Source organism: Hemitrygon akajei, chromosome 1, assembly GCF_048418815.1.
Source record: "Hemitrygon akajei chromosome 1, sHemAka1.3, whole genome shotgun sequence".
Lineage (NCBI taxonomy): Eukaryota > Metazoa > Chordata > Chondrichthyes > Myliobatiformes > Dasyatidae > Hemitrygon > Hemitrygon akajei.
This window is the reverse complement of record NC_133124.1, coordinates 135,488,590-135,513,658: the sequence shown is the minus strand read 5'-3', so window position 1 is coordinate 135,513,658 and position 25,069 is coordinate 135,488,590. Positions and strand designations below refer to the sequence as shown.

At 40.9% G+C, this 25,069-nt stretch overlaps 1 protein-coding gene across 1 annotated transcript in view; it reads right to left on the bottom strand.

Annotated features, from left to right (window-relative positions):
* rims2a (regulating synaptic membrane exocytosis 2a) overlaps positions 1–25,069 on the bottom strand; it is a 1,051,530-nt gene that overhangs the window by 704,635 nt on the left and 321,826 nt on the right. The window contains exon 2 of the mRNA XM_073052040.1: positions 18,379–18,592. Within this exon, the coding sequence (XP_072908141.1) occupies positions 18,379–18,592 (214 nt within the window). The remainder of the gene's footprint in view (positions 1–18,378; positions 18,593–25,069) is intronic.

Here is a 25,069-nt window from a genome sequence, read left to right as displayed (position 1 = left end):
GTTACAAAGTTTGCAGACAATATACAGATAGGTGGAGGGACAGGTAGTTCTGAGAAAATAGAGAGGCTACAGAAGGTCTTTGACAGATTAGGAGAATGGTCAAAGAAGTAGCAGATGGGATACAGTGTCAGGATGTATAAGGTCATGCACATTGGTAAAAGTAATGAAACGGTTAACTATTTTCTGAATGGAGAGGAAATACAAAAAAACTGAGGTGCAAAGGGACCTGGATTCCCTGAAGGTTAATTTGTAATAATTCCCTTTAATTGGAATAATTCTCTTTACTCCATTGTAATACTGATATATCTGACTTTAGCTACTCCTTCTCAAATTTCAAGATGTATTCAATCATATTATGATCACGTCCCCTAAGTGTTCTTTTACCTTGAGCTCTCTAGTCACATCTGGCTCATCGCTCACACCCAGTCCAGAACAGACTCAGACTCCAGAATGGGCTCAACCACAAGCTGCTCTAAAAAGCCATCTCATAGGCATTCTAGAAATCCACCAACCTGAATCTAGCACCATTCCCAGTCTGCCGACATATTGAAATCCCCCGTAACATTGCCCTTTTGGCATAAGTTTTCTCTCTCCCATTGTAACTTGTAGACCACACCTTTACAACTGTTTGGAGGTCTATATACAACTCCCACCAGTGTTTTTTATCCTTCAGTTCCTTAGCTCTACCCTCAATGATTCAACCACTTCTGACCCTATTTCACCTCTTTCTAATAATTTGATCTCATTTTTTACCAACAGAGCAACACCACACCCTCTGCCTTCCTGCCTGTCCTTTTGATACAATGTGTATCCTTGGACATTAATTTCACAGCTTTAATCTTCTTTCAGCCATGATTCAGTGATGCCTACAACATCATACATGCCAATCTGCAACTGCATCACAAGTTCATCTACCTTATTCCATATACTGTGCACATTCAAAGAAAACACCTACAGTAATGTATTCACTGTTTTCAATTTTCTCTGCCTGTTACATTGCAACTCATTCTGTTGACTGCAGTTTTGCCCTGTCAACAGCCTCTCCTCACTACACATTGTCTCTGTTTGTAAACCAGCTTCCTCATCTTCAGCACTATCATCCACCTTTCCTACAATAGTTCTTGCTTTGAACTATACACAGTTCAGGACATTAGTCACACCATGCCCAACCTTTCAATTCCTAACTTTGTCTGAGGTCTTACCAACATCTGCCTCCACAACCTCTCCACTAACTGTCCATTCAATCTAGTTTCCATCCCCCGCCACTCTAGTTTAAACCCTACCGTGCAGCATTAATGAACCTTCCTGCTATGGCATTACTCCCCCTCCAGTTCAGATGTAAGCTGTTCCTTCCAGTTATGTTCCATCTTCTCTGGAAGAGAGCCATATGATCAAAAAAATCTTAGGTCCTCCCTCTTACACCAACTCCTTAACCACGTATTAAACTGTATAATCTTCCTATTTCAGGCCTCACTAGCTCATGGCACGGGTAGCAATCCTGAGATCACAACCCTAGAGTCCTACCCTTAAACTCGTCACCTAACTCCCTGAACTCCCTTTGCTGAACCTCATCAATTTTCCTACTCATGTCATTGGTACCTACTTGGATCACCACTTCTGGCTGCTCACCCTCCCATTTAAGAATGCTGAGGACTCAATCCGAGATATCCCAGACCCTGACACCCGGGAGGCAACACACCATCCAGGACTCTTGTTCTCACCCACAGAAACTCTGGTCTACTACCCTAACTAATGAATCCCCTGTCACCATCATATGCCTCTTCTCCCTCCTTCCCTTCTGAGTCACAGAGCCAGACTCAGTGCTGTGACTTTCCACTGTTAGGCAACCCCACCTGCACAACAGTATCCAAAGTGATATTACTGTTGTTGAGGGGGATGGCCATAGGGGTACTGAGCACTGGCCCTTAGCCCCTTTCCCCTTCCTGACTATCACTTAGTTTTCTGCATCCTGTACTTAGTGTGTAACTACCTCTCTATACTGGATGATATACTACCACCCCCTCAGCCTCCTGAATGATCCAGTGTTCATCCAGTTCCAGCTCCAACTCCTTAATGCAGACTGTTGGAAACTGCAGCTGGATGCACTTCTTACAGTTGTAATCGTCAGGGACACCGGAGGTCATCCTGACTTCCCACATCCCGCAAGAGGAGCATCCCGCTATCCTGCCTGGCAGCTCCACTGAAATTGCTGAGGAGATATAAAGGAGGGAAGGGAAAAAAAAACTTAACCTTAAGCTTTTCTTTCCATTTCTTTGCTTTCTCTGACTGAAGTCTCCCTTCATTGAAGCCTCTAAGAACTAAAGCCTCAAGATCACCACTCTGACTCTGTCCACTCAGCGATGGCCCCTGCCTTCTTTTAATTTACTCTTGCTAATCAATCTCAAACACCAATTGGTCATAGGTCAAAATTGTCTTTCGCTGTAGCGACCCACTGCTGGCTTTTCGATTTGGGCAGTGGACCTGAGTGAAATCTCCTCCTCTCTAAACTTCCAGTGGCCAGGTTGGATGCTGGCCAAAGCTCTTTTGTGGTTTAGCAACCCACTGCTGACTTTTCTACATGCGCAGTGGACCCGAGTGAAATCCTCTCCTCTCAAAACTTCCAATGTCTGTGCTTTCTCAATGGCACTCACATGGCCCATGGCCATGTCCGCCTTTTTGTCAGAGATGTGGTAAAGTCCATGTTCTAAATCCATATTTGTAACACATACAACGCGCTGGAGGAGCTCAGCAGGTGTAGTCTAATGAAGGATCTCAGCTCAAAATATTATTTATTCCTCTCCATAGATGCTGCTTGACCTGCTGAGCTCCTCCAGCACTTTGTGTCTATTGCTTTAGATTTCCAGCATCTACAGTACCTCTTGTGTCCACATTTGTAATGCTCCCCAATTCCTTCTCTGCTACATTCACAACTGCATTGTGCTGCTTCCTGCACCTATACTGAGCTCATCAATTTCATCAACTTTGACTCCAACTTTCACCCTGCCCTCAAATTTACTTTGTCCATATCTGACTCCTCTTTCCCATTTCTGCATCTCAATGTCTCCATCTTTGGAGATAGATTATCTATGAACATCTTTTACAAACTGGCCTATGGATTCTCACATTTGTTTGACTACACTTTTCCATAGCCTATCACTTATAAGAATGCTATTCCTTTCTCTCAGTTCCTCTGCCCCAACTGCATTTGTTCTTAGGATGAGGGTTTCCATACCAGGACATCTGAGATGTCCTTTTTTCAGAAAACAAGTTTTTCCCTTCCATTACAATCAATGCTACCCTCATCTGTATCTTCTCCATTTCTCACTCACCCTATCATCCTCCACTCACTAATATAACAGGTATAGGGTTCCCCTTGTCCTCACGTACCACCCTATGAGCCTCTGCATCCATCATTCTCTGCAAACTCTGCCATCACCAATGGGATCCCACCACCAAGCACAGCATCCTCCCTTCCCCTCTCGGCTTTCCACGGGCATCGCTTTCTCTGTGACTCCTTTGTCCACTCTCCCTCCCCACTGATCACCTTTCAGCACTTGCGAGGCCACATCCACAGAAAAGCCACCAATCTGTCATGACTATACAACCTCAGCCTCAGTTGAATACAGAAAAGATCAATGTTCAAATATCCGGCAGAATTGATAGATTGATGTGATTTATTCTATTTCAAATCAAACATAAGATGAACAAGAAATAGAGAGTAAACTGAACTAATTCTGGTAAAATGGATGTTTGAGCACATCCATTGATCTTGTGCCAAGTTCCTAAAGGGAGATCATTGTCCTCAAATCAAACAGTGGTGTCAATCCAAATTTTCTAACTTGAAACCTAGGAGTGAAATCAGGGTTGAAGTTATATGCTTCCCTCCATAGTTCCAAGTGTAATCAAAATAAGACGCAAATCACAAAAATACAGGGTGTAAATAAACCTTCTGGAATTTGCATACGTGTAAAATGCTTTAGTGTATTCCATAAATATTAAAGGCTTTTTTCCCCTCACACACTTCCAGATATAATTTTTTCACTAGGCTGGTCACAGAGAATTGCTTTTCATTCTCATGGCAAAACTTATCACAGGTGATCTTGGATTCAAAATATTTTGCCAGAGACTAAGGCAAAATGATCTGCCATCCCAATAAAACTTCACAATTAATTAATCAACCATTGGAATAAATATGTGTGCTACTATGAAAAAGAACCATGAAGAATACAACTAGCATTTGGTAGAACTGATTTGGCAGTTTTTAAAATATGTACAGTATACTTGGGTGGCAGGGTGACAATATTTCTTTAGCAGAGGAAGTGCAGGGTATTCTTTCCCTCTGTTAGCCTACAGTCACCCTTGGGCAAAGTGTAGCACCTGCTTTGCACCCTTCCACCCCCGATTAGGGTTACATGAAGCATGGGAGCAGGTACTGGATGGTCTTAAGAGTAGCTGGTGCATATCACAAGTCCTGGTTACGTGACCACTGATGCCAGGCAATCTCTGAAGAACATTGATAATGGCAGTGTTGTAAAGACACTGCCCACAAGAAGGCAATGGCAAACCACTTCTGTAGAAAAAATTGCCAAGAAAATTCATCTTCATGGTTTCCTTAAGGGAAAATCTTGCCTGACAAACCTGTTGGAATTCTTTAAGGAGTTTAAAAATAGGATAGATAAAGAGGATGCAGTGGATGTTGTATATGTGGATTTTCAGAAGGCCTTTGACAAGGTGCCACACATGAGGCTGCTTAGGAAGTCAAGAGCACAAGGTACTACAGGAAATTAACTAGCATGGTTAGAATATAGATTGATTGATAGGAGGCAGCAAGTGGGAATAAAAGGATCCTTGTCTGGTTGGCTGCCGGTGACTAGTAATGTACTGCAGGGGTTGGTGTTGGGACCACTTCTTTTATGCTGTATATCAATAATTTTTTTGTGATGGAATAGATAGCTCTGTTGCCAAGTTTGCAGATGATACAAAGATGGTGGAGGGGCAGATAGTGTTGTGAAAACAGGGAGGCTGCAGAAGGACATAGACAGATTAGGAGAATGGGCAAGAAAGTGGCAAATGAAATACAATGGTGGAAAATGCATGGTTATGCACTTTGGTAGAAGAAATAAATGTGTGGACTATTTTCTAAACAGAAAGAAAATCTAAAAATCTGAGATGCAGAGGGACTTGGGAGTTCTTGTGCCGAACACACTAAAGATTAACTTGCAGGTTGGATCAATGGTGAGGAAGGCAAATGCAATGTTAACATTTATTTCAAGAGGTCTAGAATACAGGAGTAAGGATGTGATGCTGAGGCTTTATAAGGCACTGGTGAGGCCTCACCTTGAGTTTTGTGAATAATTTTGAGCTTATTATCTAAGAAAAGATGTGATGGCATTGGAGAGGGTTCAGAAGAGACTCACAAGGATGATTCTGGGAATAAAAGGGTTGACATATGAAACACATTCGATTTGCTCTGGGACTGTAATTGCTGGAATTTAAAAGGATGAGGGGGGATTTCACTGAAACCTTTCGAATGTTGAAAGGCCTAGACAGGGTCAATGTGGAAAGGATGCTTCCCATGGTGGGGGAGTCTAGGACAAGAGACCACGGCCTCAGGATAGAGGGGCATCCATTTAAAACAGAGATGTAGAGAAATTTCTTTAGCCAGAGGGTGACAAATTTGTGGAATTTGTTACCACAGGTAGCTGTAGAGGTCAAGTTGCTGGGTGTATTTACAGTGGAGATTGATAAGTTCTTGTTTGGCCACAGTTCCAATGGTTAATGGGGAGAAGGACGGGGAGTGAGGCTGAGAAGGGGAGAAAAGGATCAGCTATGATTGAATGGCAGAGCAGTCTTGATGGACCAAATGTCCTAATTTTGCTCCCATGTCTTATGGTCTTATGGAAAGACCATGATCGCCTACATCAAACGACACAGCACATAATTAATGAACTAACAGTACATTATATTTCAAATAGAATTGTATTAGAAATCTACAAAGAGGAAACTGACAATAAGTAAAATATGATATGGGGATTTGTCTGGCAGTTAAGAAAAAGTATTGTCTACTACAGCAGATTTATATTATTGCTGGTATTTCAACAACAGCAATGAATCTAAAACACAGTTTAATATTAATTTTTCAAAAATGACTGTCTCAGTAGTATAGCTACAAATTGATTTATCAACTGTAGTATCAAATTTCTGTTTCTGACATTTGACCTTATACATCTAACACTAGTTAGTTAGTGTTAGTTAGTTAGTTAATTTAAAAAACTAGTATAGAAATGTCTAAATCTACTGATGTGTTAACAGCTAAAATATCTGTTAATTAAGTATTTCACAATTCATTAAACCTGTTTTAGAAACTTTATATATATAACACACATATAAAAATAAGATTTAAATACTAAATATAGAGAAAAATAGATTCTGACCACTTTGTCTTCCTAGAATCCCAGAAAGCAAGATGATGGAGATAGGCAGCAGGAAACAAAAAGGAAAGAAAAAAAAATTATTCAAGCATGGTAGTTTAGAATAAAACATTCAAGTAACAACATTCACAGAATATAAAATACTCAACATTCAAAGTACATTTATTATCAAAGTATGTATGCAGTATACAACCCTGAGATTAGCCTTCCCACAGACAGTCACGTAACATTGAAAACCATGGACTATTCAAAGAAAAGCATCAAACCCCCATCCCTGCACAAAAAAAATCATAGAAACAGTAAAAAAGAGCAAAAACACAGAATATAAAACACAAAATTGAAAGAGTCCAGGCATATTCAGTTCAGCTAGGTTCCGTTCAACCTTGTGCTGTGTCTACACTGAGATGTAAATGATGATATACTCTAAAAGGAATATTTATAGTGGAAACTTTAGAGGTTTAATGAACATGGGTATAACAGTCAAATACAATAAAACTTAGAATAAACCTCTTCCAAGCAAAGGTAGACACTTGTACACGATTTGTCTCATAATTCAGTATTGTGAAAACAGAAAACCACAGAAATTAGCAATTTTCCATTAATTTGGTTTTACAGAATTCAATGATGTACAGCATCAATGTTGGACTGAAATAAAACTGAAAAAAATCACTGATGTTAGAACTCTACAACAAAAACAGAAAATGCTGCAAACTCTCAGCAAGTCAAGGACTGTCTGCAGGAAGAGAAACAAAGTTAATGATTCAGGGAATTTTATTGACTTTGTTTCTGCCCGACTTGGTACCTAACATAAACAAGAGAAAATCTACAGATGCTGGAAATCCAAGCAACACACACACAATGCTGGAGGAACTCAGCAGGCCAGGCAGCATCTATGGAAAAGAGTACAGTTGGCGTTCAGGTGTCCTGCTGAAGGGTTTCAGCTCGAAACGTTGACTGTACTTTTTCCATAGATCCTACCTGGTCTGCTGAGTTCCTCCAGCATTTTATGTGTGTTGCTGTGCACCTAACATTTTTTATTTCTTTTTTTTTTGCGACGTTATTGAATTCCAAAATAAGCATTTTTGTTCCTCTGTTCAAAATCATAAATATGCTCAACAAGCAATATAGTTATAATGACTTGGTGCATTAAAAGCTATTCCATTTTATCCTTATAAGTTTAATAAGTTATTAATTAACCAGGATACTCCAGTAGCAAAACTTTACTGTTACACTATGAATTACAGGGGCAATATCAATGGGATATTTATATGTTGCAGTTTATGGTAGGTAAAATATTATTTTTATGTATTTAAGCACAATACCTGAAATAGCGTTGAAGTCCATAGTAGACTTTTGTCAAAACTACAAATTCAGATAAAATGGGAATTAATAGTCCTTGTTCCCCTTCTTGACATTTTCAAAGGAACATCTCAGAATTTTTCCAAAACTTCAGGTCACTCTGGCCTCAAAATTTCCATGTTCTAAGCAATTCCAAGACCTAACTAATATGATTGGGACTCAATAAAGTGACAGACTTTTAGAAATGACATTCTGTGAAAATAACTTGAAGCAATTTATTTTTTATCCTTAAATAAAGGGGGACAATGATTTTTCACGCAGCAAGTCAGGCAGCTTGTATGGAAAGAGAAAGAGTTAACAATTCAAGTTTAAGATTGCCAGTCACATGTTTCAATTTTTTTATGTGTTGAACTTAAACTCATTAAATAAGGATGAATTGCTAGATTTTACCCAGTGTAAGAAATACTCAAAAAGGGTAAAGAACCCATGAGATCGAAAGGAGAATGGTAAATTAAATTTGAAACTGGCTTAATAGTAAAGCCTAAAGATGGAAGGTAATTTTCTGACTGGAAGACTGTTACCATTGATGCTCTACTGGACTGAAAACTCAGTACTTTGATTTGAACTTAAGTAACACAATAAAGACACTTGCTAATGAATCAAAAGATGGACACGTGGTTGTTAATGAAGACAAAAACTTTAGAGGACAGGATCCGTTGAGTGGAAAAGGGGCAAATGATATTTAATCTAGGGAAATGCAAGGTAATACATATGGGGAGGGACAACAAGGCAAGGCAATATATAATATAGAGGATATTAAATGCTGTGAAGGAAAAGGATGTTGGGTAGTATGACAGATTTAAATGGTAGTAAAACAAAATAATAAAATGCCTAATACGGGAGTTATCCTTTATTTGCCATTACATGAGATATAAGAACCAGATTAGGCTAAAACATTTTATAATACTTATTAAAACACTGTATATAGTTGAGGTTTAAAAGATAAATCTGACTGCAATGGAAAGGGTCTAGAGGAGGTTTATAAGGGTGTGACCAGACAGGATCTATGTGGAACTATAAATTTCAAGTGATTGAAAAAAAAATTAGAGAGGAGAAGAAGAAAAAATATATTAATGTAGACAGGAATATGGATCTGGAATTCACTCCCTGAAAGGGCGGAAGAGGCAGAAGCTACAATCACATTCACATAGTACACTAGTACGTACTTAAAGAGCCATGATCTGTACTAGAAGATAAGATTGGGTTACCACAAGTATGATGGGATGAATCACCTCCTTCTGTGTCAGAAATATCCTGATTATTTAATATACTTTGTAGATGTAATTATAGTTTGTGCATAATCCAAATTCTATATCATATTCAAAGGGACTAAGAGCAGAACCATGTTATTATGTTGTTAATGAGATGCCAGCCTCACTGGCAAGGCCAGCATTTATTGCCCATCCTTAATAATGAGTGGTTTGTTACACCATTTCAGAGGGCAAGTACAGGTCAATGGGTTTGGAGTTACAAATGAGTCAGACCAAGAAAGGAAGTTGATTTCCTTCTGTAAACATTCTCATAAACAAGTTGAGTTGTTATTATTGTTCGGCTATTTCGTGGCTACCAAAACTGAATTTAATTCTAAATTTACTTGACTAATTGAATTTAAATTCTCCTGCTGCTACTGTGAGCTCTTAACCCTCATCACTAATCTAGAACTATAGATTGTTAATGCAATAACATGAGAAACTTGCTGCCATGAGATTACCATTACTGGAGTTATACTGACTGCATAGATGTGTGTCCATTGGGTTAGTGTGTAAAGTATACAATCTTCAAAGTTCAAAGTAAATTTATTATCAAAGTACTTGTATGTCATCATATATAACTCTGAGATTCATTTTCTTGCAGGCATACTCAGTATATCCAGTAATAAAAGACCACACCCAACATGGTAAATAACCTTAGTGCAAATTCAACAAACTGTGTAAATACAAAAGAAATAAAAGAAGTGATAATAATAAATAAATAAACAATAAATATTGAGAACATGAGATGAAGATTCCTTGAAAGTGAATCCATAGTTGTGGGAACAGTTCAGTGATGGGGCAAGTGAGATGAGTGAAGTTATCCTCTCTGGTTCAAGAGCCTGATGGTTGAGGGGTAATTACTGTTCCTGAACCTGGTGGTGTGAGTTCTGAGGCTCTCAAACATTTTTCCTGATGGCGGCAGCAAGAAGAGAGAACAACCTGGGTGGTGGGGTCCCTGATGATGGATGCTGCTTTCCTGCAACAATGCTCTGAGTAAATGTGCTCAGTGGTGGAGTGGGTTTTACCCGTGATGGAATGGTCCATATCCACTACTTTTATAGGACTTTTCATTCAAGGGCATTGGTGTTTCCATACCAAGTCAATAAGCTCTCCACCACAAGTCTATAGAAATCTTTCAAAGTTTCAGATGTTATGCTGAATCTTTGTAAACTCTAAAGAGGCACTGCTGTGCATCCTTCAGAATTGCTCTTCCGTGCAGGGCACAAGACAGATCCTCTGAAATGGAAACACTGGGGAATTTAAAGTTGCTGATCCTCTCCACCTCTGATCCCCTGATGAGGACTGGCTCATTGACCTCTGGTTTCCTCTTCCTGAAGTCAACAATCAGCTCCTTGGTCTTGCTGACATTGACTGTTGTTGTACAAGTACATTGATTGTTGTTGTGGCACCACTCAGCTAGAGTTTCAATTTCCCTTCTAAATGCTGATTCATCACTACCTTTGATTTAGCCAACAGCAATGGTGTCATCAGCAAACTTAAAAATGGCATTGCAGTTGGGCTTAGTTACGCAGTCATAAGTTTAAAGTGAATGGAGCAGGCTAAGCACACAGACTTGTGATGCAGCTGTGTTGATGGAGATTCTGGAGGAGATTTTGTTGCCAATTCAAACTGACTGGAGTCTGTATGTGAGTAAACCCAGGATCCAATTGCACAAGGAGGAACTGAGGCCTTATCGATCAGTTTTGAGGAGATGATCATGTTGAATGCCAAGCTGTGGTTTATAAAGTGAGAGGTTAAAGATCTCAGTGAACACGACAGCCAGTCAATCAGCACAGGTCTTTAGTACTCTGCCAGGTACCCCACATGGGCTGGATGCTTTCCATGGATTCACCCTCCTGAAGGATCCTCTCACGCAGGCCTCGGAGACTGAAATCATAGGGGCATCAGGATCTATGGGAGTTTGTGATGGTTCCTCCATGTTTTGACGATCAAAGTGAGCATGGAAGTCATTGAGCTCACCTGGCGACGAAGGCCTGTATGTCACTTGATTTCACTTGGTGATAGGTGATAGCATTGAAACCTGTTGAGCTTCCTTCATCGATTCAAGTTTAGTCCAGAACAGCCATGTTGCCAATCAGCTGGCTTTCTGGAGATTGTACCTGGATCTCTTGTAACTTTGACCAGGAAAGATTTGATTGCCTCTGGTCTGGCCCTCAGCAGATTGCAGATCTCATGGTTCATCCATGGCTGCTGGTTGGGCAAGACTGAATGATTTTGTGTGGACACACTCAGCTGTAACTATTTTTATAAAGTTCATGGCAAATGTGGTATATTCCTTCAGGTCCCGAGACGTGTCCTTAAACACAGCCCAGTGTGCTGTCTCGAAACAATCCCATTTACCACTCCTCTGCCTCCCACAACCACTTCTCTGTTGTTCTGATCTCTGGAGCCTTGCTGTCTAGACACTGCCAGTAGCAGGACAGCCAGATAATCAGATTTGCTGAAATGAGGTCTGGGCATGAAATGGTAGGCATTCCTTATTTTAATATAACAGTGGTCTAGTCTGTTGAAACCTTTGATGCTACAGGTTATATGCTGAAGGTAACTGGGCAGGGATTTCTTCAAACAAGCCTGATTTAAATCTCCGAATATGATTTGAAATGTGTTGGAATGGAGATGGCATCATGCAGCAGCTCAAACGCTCGATTATAGTGGGCCATTGGTGGTTTGTAAACTGCAGTTCAGGTCACAGAAGAGAATCCTCTTGGTAAATAGAATGGTTGGCATTTGATCATGAGGTGGTCCAGGTCGGGAGACACAAGTATGACAAAAGCACCACATCGGAGCACCACAGAGATTATCATGAAACACACCCCATTTTTTGGCTTTTCCAAATCTGCAGTTCAGTCCATCCTGTCTCTGTGTACTGAGAAGCCTTCGGGTCTGATTACTCTATCTGGTGTACTCAGAGTAAGCTGCATCTTGATACAACACAGGTCACAACAATTCCTCATTTCCCTATGATACCTGCCTTTAGGTCTTCAGTTTAGTTCTCCAGTTGCTATCAAGATGCCTGTTAGAGGTGGCTTCATTCCTTTGCATTTCAACCTGACTTGTAGTTCCCCCCACCCCCCCCCCCCCCACAACCTCCTGCTTTGCTTCCGGCCATAGCGATGAACCTTCATCCGCTTAAAGCTGCTGAACCTGCTTGCTTGAGAGTTAAGTCCGTAAAGAAGATCGTAAAATCTATAGTTCGCTAAGTTGGTTCAAAAGTTCATTGCTTAAAGGGAAATTTCATGCTAAAGAGTGCAATGAGAGTAATTCAAAAAAGGTACATTTAGAAATTTTGTATGTAGCCCGTAGTACGTCGCCATGTTTCACTGTCGCCATCTTGGAATCAATTTTATGTGTAAAGCATCTGATAAAAAATTTCAGTCACTTCCTTTGCAGCTGACAAGGGCTAAACATATCAAAGTTTTTGTTAAATACTTTTGTCCTCAGTTGTACTTTTGAGTGAAAACAGTTCCAATCTCGTGAACTCAGAATGGTAAGGATGTGGTTCTTGGTGGTTGAGGTGAATGGTTCTGAAACATTTAAAGGAAAGGTTGGTAAGTGAATGATGGAGAAAGGAACAGGAACACTTCTGATAGGATGTGATGCATTAATATAGGAAAAGGATGATAAGGAGCATAATTAACCCATTGAACCTGCTGGAGTGAACAGTCTGTATTTGTGCTGTAAAATGTGACATACTTCTGTGTACAGGGAGAGCAACCAATGCAGTAACTACGAAGGGTGTTCATCCCTTTCCAAAGCTGGCAATGTTCCAAATCAGATTGCTCTTGCTCATCTATCCATGAATACAATGTATTGCCAAGCCAAGGAACAAAAAATAAGATTGTTATTGTTTGTCAACATCCAACGTACTGGGGCAAAATCATTACCCACTTGTCACTTGCTGTTTTAACCTAAGGTTCTGGAAACTTCTGAGGAGATGTGGTTGTCTGAGGTGGTCCTGGCTGATTTTGAAACAACTCTAAGATGTGAGTAAGATGGCATTGGGACAGACCTTTGTCCGATCAATTTTAAGTTATGTGAATCTCTGTACCCTTCTCTGTTCTCACTCCAGGCATTGGATGCTTCAACAAAGGAGCTTTATTTGGGACTTTGAAAATAAATCTGGGCAATGGGGAAATTACTAAATCCCTGCAGACTGAATGATGACTAATGTCTTGAAAGGAAGAAGGTGCTTAACGCACTACTAATTATTTCATTCCTTCAAGGTATTTCTCATGTAAGCAAATGACATAATAAAAATAATACTTTTATATTTAATTCCATCTTAAATACTTCCAGCTAGAGACACTTCTGAAGTAATTTCAAGCTGACAGTCGATAACAGTCCATAACACCAATGGTGATGCCATCAGAGGAGCAATATTTCAGTGAGATGCTTGCCCTCTCTACTTTAAACAACAGAAGAATTATGCCTGGTATTCTGGCAATCCTTTTCTTTACCGAAAATCAGGTTCATTATCACTGATATGTCACAAAATTTATTGTTTAGTGGCAGCAGTACAGTGCAATATGTAAAAAAAAATTACTGAGAATTACATTAAGAAATATAAAAGTAAGAGGTGTTCATATAAAGTGTTCATCTGTGCTAGCATTGGAGAGGGTATAGAGGAGGTTCATAAGAATCATCCTGGGAATGAAATGCATCAGGAGCGTTAGATGGCTCTAGGCCTATACTCGAGTTTAGAAGAATGATGGGGGATTTCATTGAAACTTATTGAAAGGCTTAGATAGAGTGGTTGTGGAGAGTTTGTTTCCTATAGTGGGGGGAGTCTCGGACCAGAGCGAACAGGCTCAGAATGGAAGGACATCCCTTTAGAACAGAGAGGAAGAGGAATTTCTTTAGCCAGAGGGTGGGGACTCTGTGAAATCCATTGCCATAGACGGCTGTGGAGGACAAGTCGGTGGGAATATTTAAAGTGGAGGTTAATAGGTTCTTGATAGGTTCAGCCTCTTGTGATGCTGGCTGTTACCTTGGTTTCCTCAGTACAAAGGACACGCTTTTCAGCATATACCAAGGGATTTCAAGTCCCTTAAACTGAAATAGGAAAATTTTCCTTCACCCTTGCAGCCTCTTTTCTCCACAGCATGCACGACAGGGCATCTGCCTTTAAGGACACATTCTTAAAGTCACACATCTGTCTTCTCCATTAACATATACAGCACATTGCCACACTGGAGTTGAATTCAACTTGAACCTGTTGGCAACTCACAGCTCCTACTTTAGGGCATATGTTTTAGTGTAAACATCAAAGAACTATTTCTCACGTCTTTTTGGCGAACTTAAGCATTTGATGAGGGATCCAATTAGACATAAGTTGTATACAGAGAGAGGGCTTATTTCTAAGCAAGAATCTCTAGCCATTATCTCATTTGTATCCATTGTGCAGAAATGACCCATCATTTCATTTACATTACAACAGTAAGTCAACTTCAAAAGATAATAACTTTGGGATGTGAAATGGGCCATTAAAATATAGTTTTCTTCATATATTCATAGAGATTGGTTAGATTTGTTTTTTACATAACAATAGAGCCACAGAATCAAAGAGGTTCACCATAAAAAGTGGCCATACTGCCCGTTGAATCTGAATTGAATTGATTTTATTACTTACATCCTTCACATACATGAGCGGTAAAAATCTTTACGTTACGTCTCCATCTAAATGTGCAGTTTATAGTAATTTGTAATAAATAGTATGTATAACAGGACAGTCAATATAGCATAGAAATACAATTGTATCAGTGTGAATTAATCAGTCTGATGGCCCGGTGGAAGAAGCTGTCCCGGAGCCTCTTGGTCCTGGCTTTTATGCTGCAGTACCATTTCCCGGATGGTAGCAGCTGGAACAGTTTGTGGTTGGGGTGACTCAGGTCCCCAGTGATCCTTTTTTCACCTACTGATCCTATCCATGAGCAATCAACTACTCATCCCCTGCTTTTTAGCTCTGAATGTGTTCCTTTCATGCAATTTTCCGGTTTCCAGTTTCTTTGGGAATGCCATGTTAGGATCTCCTTCAATAACATCCCCAACAATCTGTCCCAGACCCCCAGCACTCCTTGTGTAGAAATGTTACTTTTGCTATAAGTAATAATTTTGGTTCTTTACTGTTCCACCATTAGGAAGAGCTTTTCTATCTTCATGACTTCATCACAATCTCCTCTTTTCCAGGAGAGAAGAATCTTATTCCTCACTCCCCCTCCCCATACACCCTCCAAAGTCTATATTTGTAACAAAAGCCTCACTTCGGTAAATCTCATCCATATCCTCTCAATACCTTTCAAACCTTGCCTGCAATGTTTAGCCAGACATAGGCGCAATGTACTGTACGTATTGTGGCAGACATGCTTTTGTAGGTTCATTATGAATGCCTTGCTTTGTACTCCATTCCTTCAATTGTAAACCCCAGGATCATTTTTTTTTTAGAAACTCCTTTTTACACTCAGTAGCCACATTTTAGATACACCTGTGCATTTGCTTGTTAATGCAAATATCTAATCAGCTAATCACGTAGCAGCAATTTAATGCATAAAAGTATGCAGATGGGGTCAGGAGTTTCACGCGTTCTTCAGAAAAACATTAGAGTAGGGGAAGAAATGTGATCAAAGTGATTTTGATCACGGAATGATTGTTGATACCAAAAAGATTGGTTTGAGCACCTCAGAAACTGCTGATAACCTGGAATTTTCATGCACTACAGTCTCTAGAGTTCACAGAGAATGGTGCAAGAAGCAAAAAAACATCCAGTGAGCAGCGTGCAAATTGCAAATTCTATTTAATTGGATGGAGTTTTTTTAATGAAGTGACAGAGTGGATGATGGAGCAAGTGTTGTTAGTAAGATGTTGGCATTTATTTCAAGAGTAATAGAAGATAAAAGCAAGGAGATAACACTGAGGCTTTATAAGACTCTAGCCTGGCCGCACTTGGACTATTGTCAACAGTTTTGGGCCCCATATCTCAGAAAAGATGTGTTGTCATTGGAGAGAGTCCAGAGGAGGTTCACGAGGTTGGTTCTGGGACTGAAGGGGTTAACATATGAAGAGTATTTGGAGCTTTGGATCTGTTCTCATTGGAATTTAGAAGAACGTGTGGGGATCTCATTGCAGTGCGGTGGACATGGAGAAGATGTTTCCTATGGTGGGGGTATCCAGCTTCAAAATTGAGGGGCAACCTTTTAGAACAGAGATAAGAAGGAATTTCTTTAGCCAGAGAGTAGTGAATCTGTGGAATGCTCTGCCACAGACTGTGGTGGAGGCCAAAATCATGGGTATATTTAAAGTGGAAGTTGATAGTTTTTGATTGGTCAGGGCAACAAAGAATATAGCAAGAAGGCAGGTGTATGGGATTGAGTGGGATCCAGGATCAGCCCTTATGGAATGGTGGACCCAATGGGCTGGATAACCTAATTCTGCTCCTATGTTGTATGGTATGGTCATAAGATGAATCTCAGGGTTGTATATGGTATACATACTTTGATAATATATAGAACATAGAATAGTACAGCACAGTACAGGCCCTTCGGCCCACAATGTTGTGCCAACCCTTAAACCCTGCCTCCCATATATCCCCCACCTTAAATTCCTCCATATACCTGTATATTTATTCTGAAGCTTTATAACTTGTTAAATACAAGTGTCCAGAACAGATCTGGTGCTTCAAACCTAAATCTCAGGTTTTGGCAAATCTCATTTATTTGCTCTGCTAATTTGATTACATAGCTTTTTTCTTTCGAATAGGATGGGATATAAAGTTGGTTTGCTGTCATGCCAATAGTGTGTAATGATACTAAATTACTTTACGAGCAAACACGAGGAATTCTGCAGATGCTGGAAATTCAAACAACAACACACACAAAATGCTGGTGGAACACAGCAGGCCAGGCAGCATCTATAGGGAGAAGCGCTGTCGACGTTTTGGGCCAAGACCCTTCTTTACCTTACTTTAGGTGGTTTGTACAGGACAAATAGAATGAACAGAAAAAAACAGAAATTGCAAATGTTCTTTGGCAGCGGCACATTCAGAAATACAGATGCTCAAAGCATCCACAGCTACACTAAGTCATTATAAATAATTGAAAAAGATCAATATTCTGAATGGTTTTATACTGATTTGTAAACCAGTGTATGAGTTCCTGAAATGGTTTAAAAGATAAACAGTGTATCCATCTAACAGTCAAGAAAAAATTCAATATTAATAAACAACTTTGACAGAGAGGATAAAATGAAGAGTTATATAAACGCAAGCAATCCTGCAGATGCTGCAAATTCAGAATAATACACACAAAATGCTGGAGGAACTCAGCAGGTCAGGCAGAATCTGTGGAAAGGAATAAAGAGTCAATGCTTCGAGCAGTTGAACTTGAGTGAGGTTCAACCCCAGAACTTCAAGGTAACAAAATCATCAGGGGCTCCCAACTTTTTTTATGCCATGGACTCCTACCATTAACTTTGGATCTGTTGCCCCCAGGTTGGAAACACCTGATTGAGAAATCACCTGATTCAGTTGAGAAACGATTTGCGAAAACATATGGCCAGCACAGTCAATGTTGGCCAAATTCCCAAATTCTAGATTTTGACCATGTCTTAAGAAAGTAGTGAAGGCAGAAACGAAATAAAGAAAAAAGTAACAGACATTGAATCATCACAAGCTTTGATCACATGGTTCTTCATCTCAACGGCATTGTTAGAAGCAATGTGGGAAAAAGTTTCTCATCCCCTCAGCAAGGGACTGGTGTAAGACAGGGTTAGATCACAGGGACAGAGAGGAGAAACCAGATGGACTTTTGAAAATTTGGTTGTAATCAAATATAGCTTCAAAGAAAAGTAAAAGAAGGAAGAAGCAAACAAATTTTCCCCACAGATTGATATCAAAATGATCCAAAAAAGTAGCTGAATTTTAACTGCAAAATGAGAATCTAAAGTAAAAGGTTAGCATTCTCTTTTATTTAATATTTAACTTCTATTGTAATACTACTACAGTGCCAGCAACCCGGGCTCAATTCCTGCTGCTGTCTGTGAGGAGCTTGTACATTCTCCCCTTGACCATGTGGGTTTCCCCGGGTGCTTTGGTTTCATCCTACATTCCAAAGACGTCCGGGTCAGTACCTCCATTGGTCATATGGGTGTAACTGGGCGACATGCGCTCGTTGGGCTGGAAGGACCTATTACTATGCTGTGTCTCTAAATAAGTGAATCAATCAATAAATTCTAATTTTGAGTTTAAGGTAATCAGATTCAGTAGACAATCAACACATCAGTGATATAATCATTGTCAATTCAACAGTGAGACTGATCTTTACCTTATTCGATCGCAGTGACACCCGTCCTCCACACCGAGCACAGAATTTTGTTTGGCAATATGAACAGATGTGGCCACAGCCATCGGCAAACTTGGTCTTGTGACAGATTCCACAGGTGGGTGCATCAGTCGTCTTCTGTTCCTGTTGTTGCTGTGCTTCATCGCCCATCTTCTTTACCTGATCCTTGTACATCTCAAACTGCTGGTGCAATTTCCTGCAGGCGGCAGAAGGACAAAAGAAGTCATTTTGGGAAAAGGAAATTAAAATGGTACTTATCTGTATCTATCTTATCTCACCAGCTGCGTCCAAGAAGTCAGCAGATTTCATAAGGCCCCGTTCACTGACAGTCAAGTGTTAAACAGAGTGCAGTGCTATAACAGCTAGCTGGCATCCCATCAAAAACACTGACAAACATCCCTTTAAGTCTGAGAGTCAGTCAGAATTTAATCAGTATCAGTTCTATTTGAAATTCTTCACATTCGTGTATGGCCTCAATGTTTCTCCAATGTATTGAAACAATTTATGTGAATAAAGAACACTGACAGCCAAATGAAATGAAAACCTGCCCAGCCTTCATCTGATAACCTAATATTATTTTATGCTGTATTTTCACTCATTAGTTTGCAGAAAATGCCGTGCTTGAACAAAGGATGGACATTAAAGAGATGAAGGCAAGCAAAATCTTACTTTCCAAAACTGGATATTGCCAGTTATGTTAGGGCAATGATGTTGCCCTGTGCAAATTATTTCAAAGCAGTGCTTTCAAAATATTATTAATACAGTCAGATTCTGCATAACAAAGATGGGGAGGATAACTATTTTATTCAGCCAGACTTTGTTCAAAAGCAAGCAGGTCAAGCCCAGACTTTTTCCAGTCAGTTAAAATGCATTAAAACAGGAACTTTTTGTGTTGGTTAATGTAATGCTGGCTTTTGCACCGTTACGCTATTTAAATCAATTTAACATGAAGTATACCACATCTGTGACCATTTCCAAGCTAAATCATAAGAACTGTGCAATTTGACCCCGCATGATGTCATTTTCCTTGCAATATTCCTTTTGGGGTAATTTGGATGACACCATTTTGGGTTGTCCTGTGATAATGTAATATTAATCTTACATGCCATCCTGTGATGTAAAATGCTAATCTAATTTCAATTTGCCCCTCCGCCATGTCCCAAGTCCCTTCATTGGGAATCAATGGAGGTATAACTCTATTATGCTCAAGTGAGAACATTAAATCAGGCGTGTCTTCCTTGAGGTGCGGCTGCTTCCAGATTTATCCTGATCCCTCCAGTCTGTTTCATCCTTTCTTAGGCAGTTTGCTGATCCCCATCTTAACCAAATATTCCAATCCCTTTGCTTTCCCCTGCCCAACCAACATCCCAGTCTCAGCTGCCATCTTCATCTACCAATCTCAAGCCCAAGACTTGATTTTTGAGGCAATCTCAGTATTCTGATTTAAATGACACAGTTTACACAATGTTGATCATATACCTAAGAATGAGCTACTACCAGCTTTAGTAAAATTCCTCAGCCTTCCTAATGACCTGTGTTGTAAAGCTCGTTTCTATTCCTGAGTAAGAATATTGGAATGAGATGTTTCTTCCTGGAGGTACATATCCTTTCAGATTTCTTTAGCAAATTTGGGAAATTCAGACATTCACTCTCTGTCATGTGTATTAACCACGCAGTTTGTGAGAATGAGTTACGTTCTTTGTACAATATTGCTGAATTCAATGGAACGAAATTTCACAAGAGGAGCACTAAGTACAGCCACTAGAATGTTGCTAAAATCCTGCTAAGATTGCAATTTTACAGACATTGCAAATTTCAGAATATTCAGCCACTTCTGCAAAATGGCCACTTTGTAGTTGACAGGGTAGCCCACGCACTCTCTGCTCACCGACTTTCTCACACACACAAAAACTCGCTGCTCTGGATGTCTAGCCCAGAAAGGAAAGGGAAAGAAATGGTACAGAAAAGTAGTCTCCATGACCACATTGGCTCGTTCTGGGTGCTCTCTATCCTCCCACATTCCCAAGACACATGGGTTAGTGAGTTGTCGGCAAGCTCTGTTGGTGCCAGAACCCTAGGGGTGGCATTTGTGGGCTGCCCAGCATAATCCAAACTGATTTGCTTTGACACACATGACACATTTTACTGTATATCTTGATATACATGTGACAAATAAGGGTAGTCTTATCTTAAACCTTAAGTGGTCAGCATCTCCTCTTGTCCAATTCATTCCTTTGATCTATGCTGTGCTTTTGTGGTGCCAATATCCACATTAGCATCACATGCAGACATTATGATAAACTTCACACTTCTTCCTCTATTCTTCATAACAAACTCCTCCTGCTCCTTCACTCTCTGTGGCTTAGGTGGCATTTTGTCGGTGGTGAGGCTGGATGAATAAAGACCAACACAAATGCTTCTCTACAATATATGCTCAGTGTCTTGTGTAAAGTGCCCAGTGCACAGAGCGGTCTTGCAAATAGGTGACTAATCTTCATATTCCCACGTCCATCCACCAAAGTCATGGACCCTGCTCCTGCCAGGCTTAGTAATCCTGGTCAATGGTGATAACACAACACGCCGTCACAACACTTTACAGTACCAGCAACCTGTGCTCATTTCCTACTGCTGCCTGTAAAAAGTTGGTACATTCTCCCTGTGATTGAATGAATTTCCTCCGGGTGCTCCGGATTCCTCCCATAGGCCATGGACATACCAGTTGGTAGATTAATTGGTCATTGTAAATTGTCCCACGATAGGCTAGAACTAAATTAGCTGATTGCTGGGTGGTGCAGCTCAGAGGGCCAGAAGGGTCTTTTCGACACTGTATGTCAATCAATCAATCAAATCTCCCAGGGCCGTGATTTGTTCACTTTAGTCTTAGTAGCAAATCATAAACACAAGAGCTTCTGCAAATACTAAAGGTCCTGAGCAACACACACAAAATGCTGCAGGAACTCAGCAAGTCAGGCAGAATCTATGGAGAGGAATAAAGAGTTGATATTTCGGGCCAAAGCCCTTCATCAGGATTGGAAAGGAAGAGGGAGGAAGGCAGACTGGCAGCAAGTGACTGATTGATCAAAGGCATAGAATGTTCAGGAACATTCGGGGCTATGAAATGATGGATAGCATAACTACGGTTGAAATAAAATCAGACCAAGTCTTCAGGAAATAATACCCTTTCAAATTTAACTTCTGACTGATATTGATTGTGTGGCCAGTGAAACCAATCATTCTATTTCTGCCCCACTGGAAGTACCCAGGGAAAATGACTGTTCCTGCTATTAGCACATTGTTAAAGGTGTGGGAGCACTTCAGGCATAGTTCAGGACAGATCTGCTTTGTCTCATATCCATCTGGTTAGTTGTATATTCATGGCGCCTCCTTCAACACTGTAACAAAAGGAAGATATTTTGTGTTTCTGGCTTTTGGAACAGACACCAGTTTTGAATATTCAAAGGAGTGCTGATAGTTGGGATGTGATGCCATTGTAAATATGTAATGTGTTGAAGAAGTATGTGTCTGAAGAGTGAGATTCGGTTAGATTCTCCAGGGCTCTTCCTCCCCGGCAGTTCACTGTGTAAATAAAGGCTCTTATATTTCCAGCTTCCAAGTTACAGCTTCCATGTGGCTGAGTTCCAGTCAGATTCAGATTCATTTATTCACCACATACAGTCAAATGAGTCGTTAGCATTACAACCAACACAACCTAAGGATGGGCTGGAGGCAGCCTCAAGTGTCACCATGTATTCTGTCAACAAAGAGTATGCCCCAAACAACACCAGCAACAACAAGAACAACAACAACGGGGCAACAACAAAACAACAGCACATGGAAAACAACCCCTGTTCCTCCCTTATACCAACCCATCGCATACACATACAGTCAGTCCTTCATCCCCAACACAGACCGCCTCCAGCCTGATCGGACTCACAGACACTGGGCCTTCGGCTTCCACAGTGGACACTAATCATAAGCCCAAGTTCAAGTTCAAGTTTAATGCCATGTGACTGGAGGTCATTATAACCAAACAAATAACATGCCCCCAGAATTACAGTTCACGCACAAAACGTATATCACTCACAGTGCATCAAATAAATATTAGCATAAATACAGTAAGTTAATAAAATATAATTCAAATGCAGGTAGTGCACAGCACAGCTAAACAATAGAGTAAAGAGTAAAGAGCTCACTGTCCTAGTGACGAGACCTCAGTGTTGGCAGGGTATTCATTAGTCTCACAGCCTGGGGGAAGAAGCTGTTACCCAGTCTGTCAGTCCTAGTCCTGATGCTCCTGTACCTCCTTCCTGATGGCATTGGGTCAAAGAGATTGTGACTGGGATCCTCAACAATGCTTTGGCCCTTCATCTGCAGTGCTCTCGGTAAATGGGGGGGATTCCAGTGGTCCTCTCTCTCACTGGTTTTTACTGTGTTGGGTCTTGCAACTTCCGTACCACCTAATGATGCAGCCAGACAGGGTACCCTCAATGGTGCTCCTGTAGAAATTTCTTAGAATGGGGGCAGGGAGCCTCGTCCATCTCAGTCTCTTTAGAAAGTGTACTTACTGTTGTGCCTTCTTAGACAATACGACCATAAGACATTGGAGTAGAATTAGGCCATTCAGCCCATCAAGTCTGCTCCACTATTCCATCATGGCTGAACCTGGATCCCAATCAACCCCATACACCTGCTTTCTCGCCATATTCTTTGATGCCCTGACCAATCAGGAAACTATCAACTTCTGCCTTAAACATACCTACAGACTTGGCCTCCACCGCAGTCTGCGGCAGACCATTCTACTCTCTGGCTTAAAAAAAACCCTCCTTACCTCTATTCTAAAAGGACGCCCCTCAATCTTGAGGCTGTGCCCTCTAGCTCTGGATAACACCACCATAAGAAACATCCTCTCCACATCCAACCTATCTAGTCCTTTCAACATTTGGTAGGTTTCAATGAGATCCCTCTGACTAATGAGGAGATGTTTTAGGTCCAGGTGAGATGGCCTATTATGGAACTTTAAGCTCTTCACTCTCTCTATGGCAGAGCTATTGATGTGCAATAGAGGGAGGTCCACCTGTGCCTTCCTGAAGTCTATAATCATCCCTTTTGTCTTGTCCATGTTGAGAGTCAGGTTATTGTTCTCGCACCTTTTGAAAAGCCTCTCTGTGTTCTGACTCATCATTGTTGCTGATGAGACCAACCACTGCTGTATCATCAGCGAACTTGATGATGAAGTTTGAGCTGGATCTGGCAGTGCAGTCATGAGTCAGCAGTGTGAACAGCAGTGGGTAGAGCACACAATCCTGAAGGGGCACCAGTGCTAAGCATGATGGAGATTGAGATGTTGCTGCCAACTCAGACTGACTGGGGTCTTCCCATCAAGAAGTCCAAAATCCAATTACAGAGAGGGGTGCCGAGTCCCAGTGAGGACAGATTACCCACCAGGCTCGAGGCATGGTCATGTTAAACGCCAAGAGTAAGCCGATGAACAACATCCTGGTGTATGAGGCATTGTTTCTGGGCGGGATAGGATGGAGTGGAGGGCTGAGGCTATGACATCATCAGTGGACCTGTTTGAGTGGTAGGCGAACTGGGAAGGGTCCAATGTAGCTGGAAGGTGTGATTTTATATGATCCATTACCAGGTGCTCAAAGCACTTCATGTTTATTGAAGACAGTGATAGTAGGCAGTAATCGTTTAGGCCGGTTACTGTCGCTCTCTTGAGAACCTGAATGATGGTGGCTGCCTTGAAGCCTGCAGGGACGGTGGACTGTTTCAAAGAGATATTAAAGATGTCCGCTAACCTCTATTAGCTGGGTTGCACAGTCCCTCAGTACATGACCAGATAAGTTGTACAGCCCTACAGCTTTGTGTGGGTTGACCCTGGCTAGGATGCTCCTCACCTCAGCTACGGCAAGACAGGGTGCCCAACCCTCGGGAGAGAGAGTCTTTCCTCGATGTCACGTCATTCAAATAGACTGTTCCAACAGATGCTATACATACAGAGGCCACTGTATTAGGTACCTCCTCTACTTAATAAAGTGGCCATTAAGTGTATGTTCATGGTCTTCTGCCGCTGTAGCCCACAGAACTACCGTTCCCTGGATGTTTCTTGCTTTTTACACCACTCTCTGTAAATGCTAGAGACTGATGGGTTAATTGGCCACTGTAAATTGCCCCTAGATAGTAGAATCTGGGGGAAGTTTAATGGCAATAGGGGATAATAACAGGGGATTACTGTAAATGGATGGCATATGGTGTGAACTCACTTGGGGTATCAAAAGGCCTGTTTGCATGCCTTTCCAGTATTATCACACTGTTAAAGATGTATCCCTGCCACTTAAGGTACAGTTAAGGACAGATATGTTGTCTCTTAATCTTCTGGTCAGTTGTATATTTGTGACGAGAGGTCTAGGCAAGGATGGAAAAGAGCCAAGTGCTGGAGTATCTAAGACTAGAATAGAGACACGATTTTGAGGCTGAGACAAGAACAAGGTTCTTGATTAGATGCTAGATGAGAACCTGACGAGACCAGACAAGAATCCAAATGAGACAGAAGTCCTAAATGCAATTGCAGATTGAACCAAGTTGAGCTGACAATTGAGCATTGAACCTGGCTTCAGGTGCTATTTAATATCCAAATCTTGGTGCCAAAACATGGCCACCAATTGGC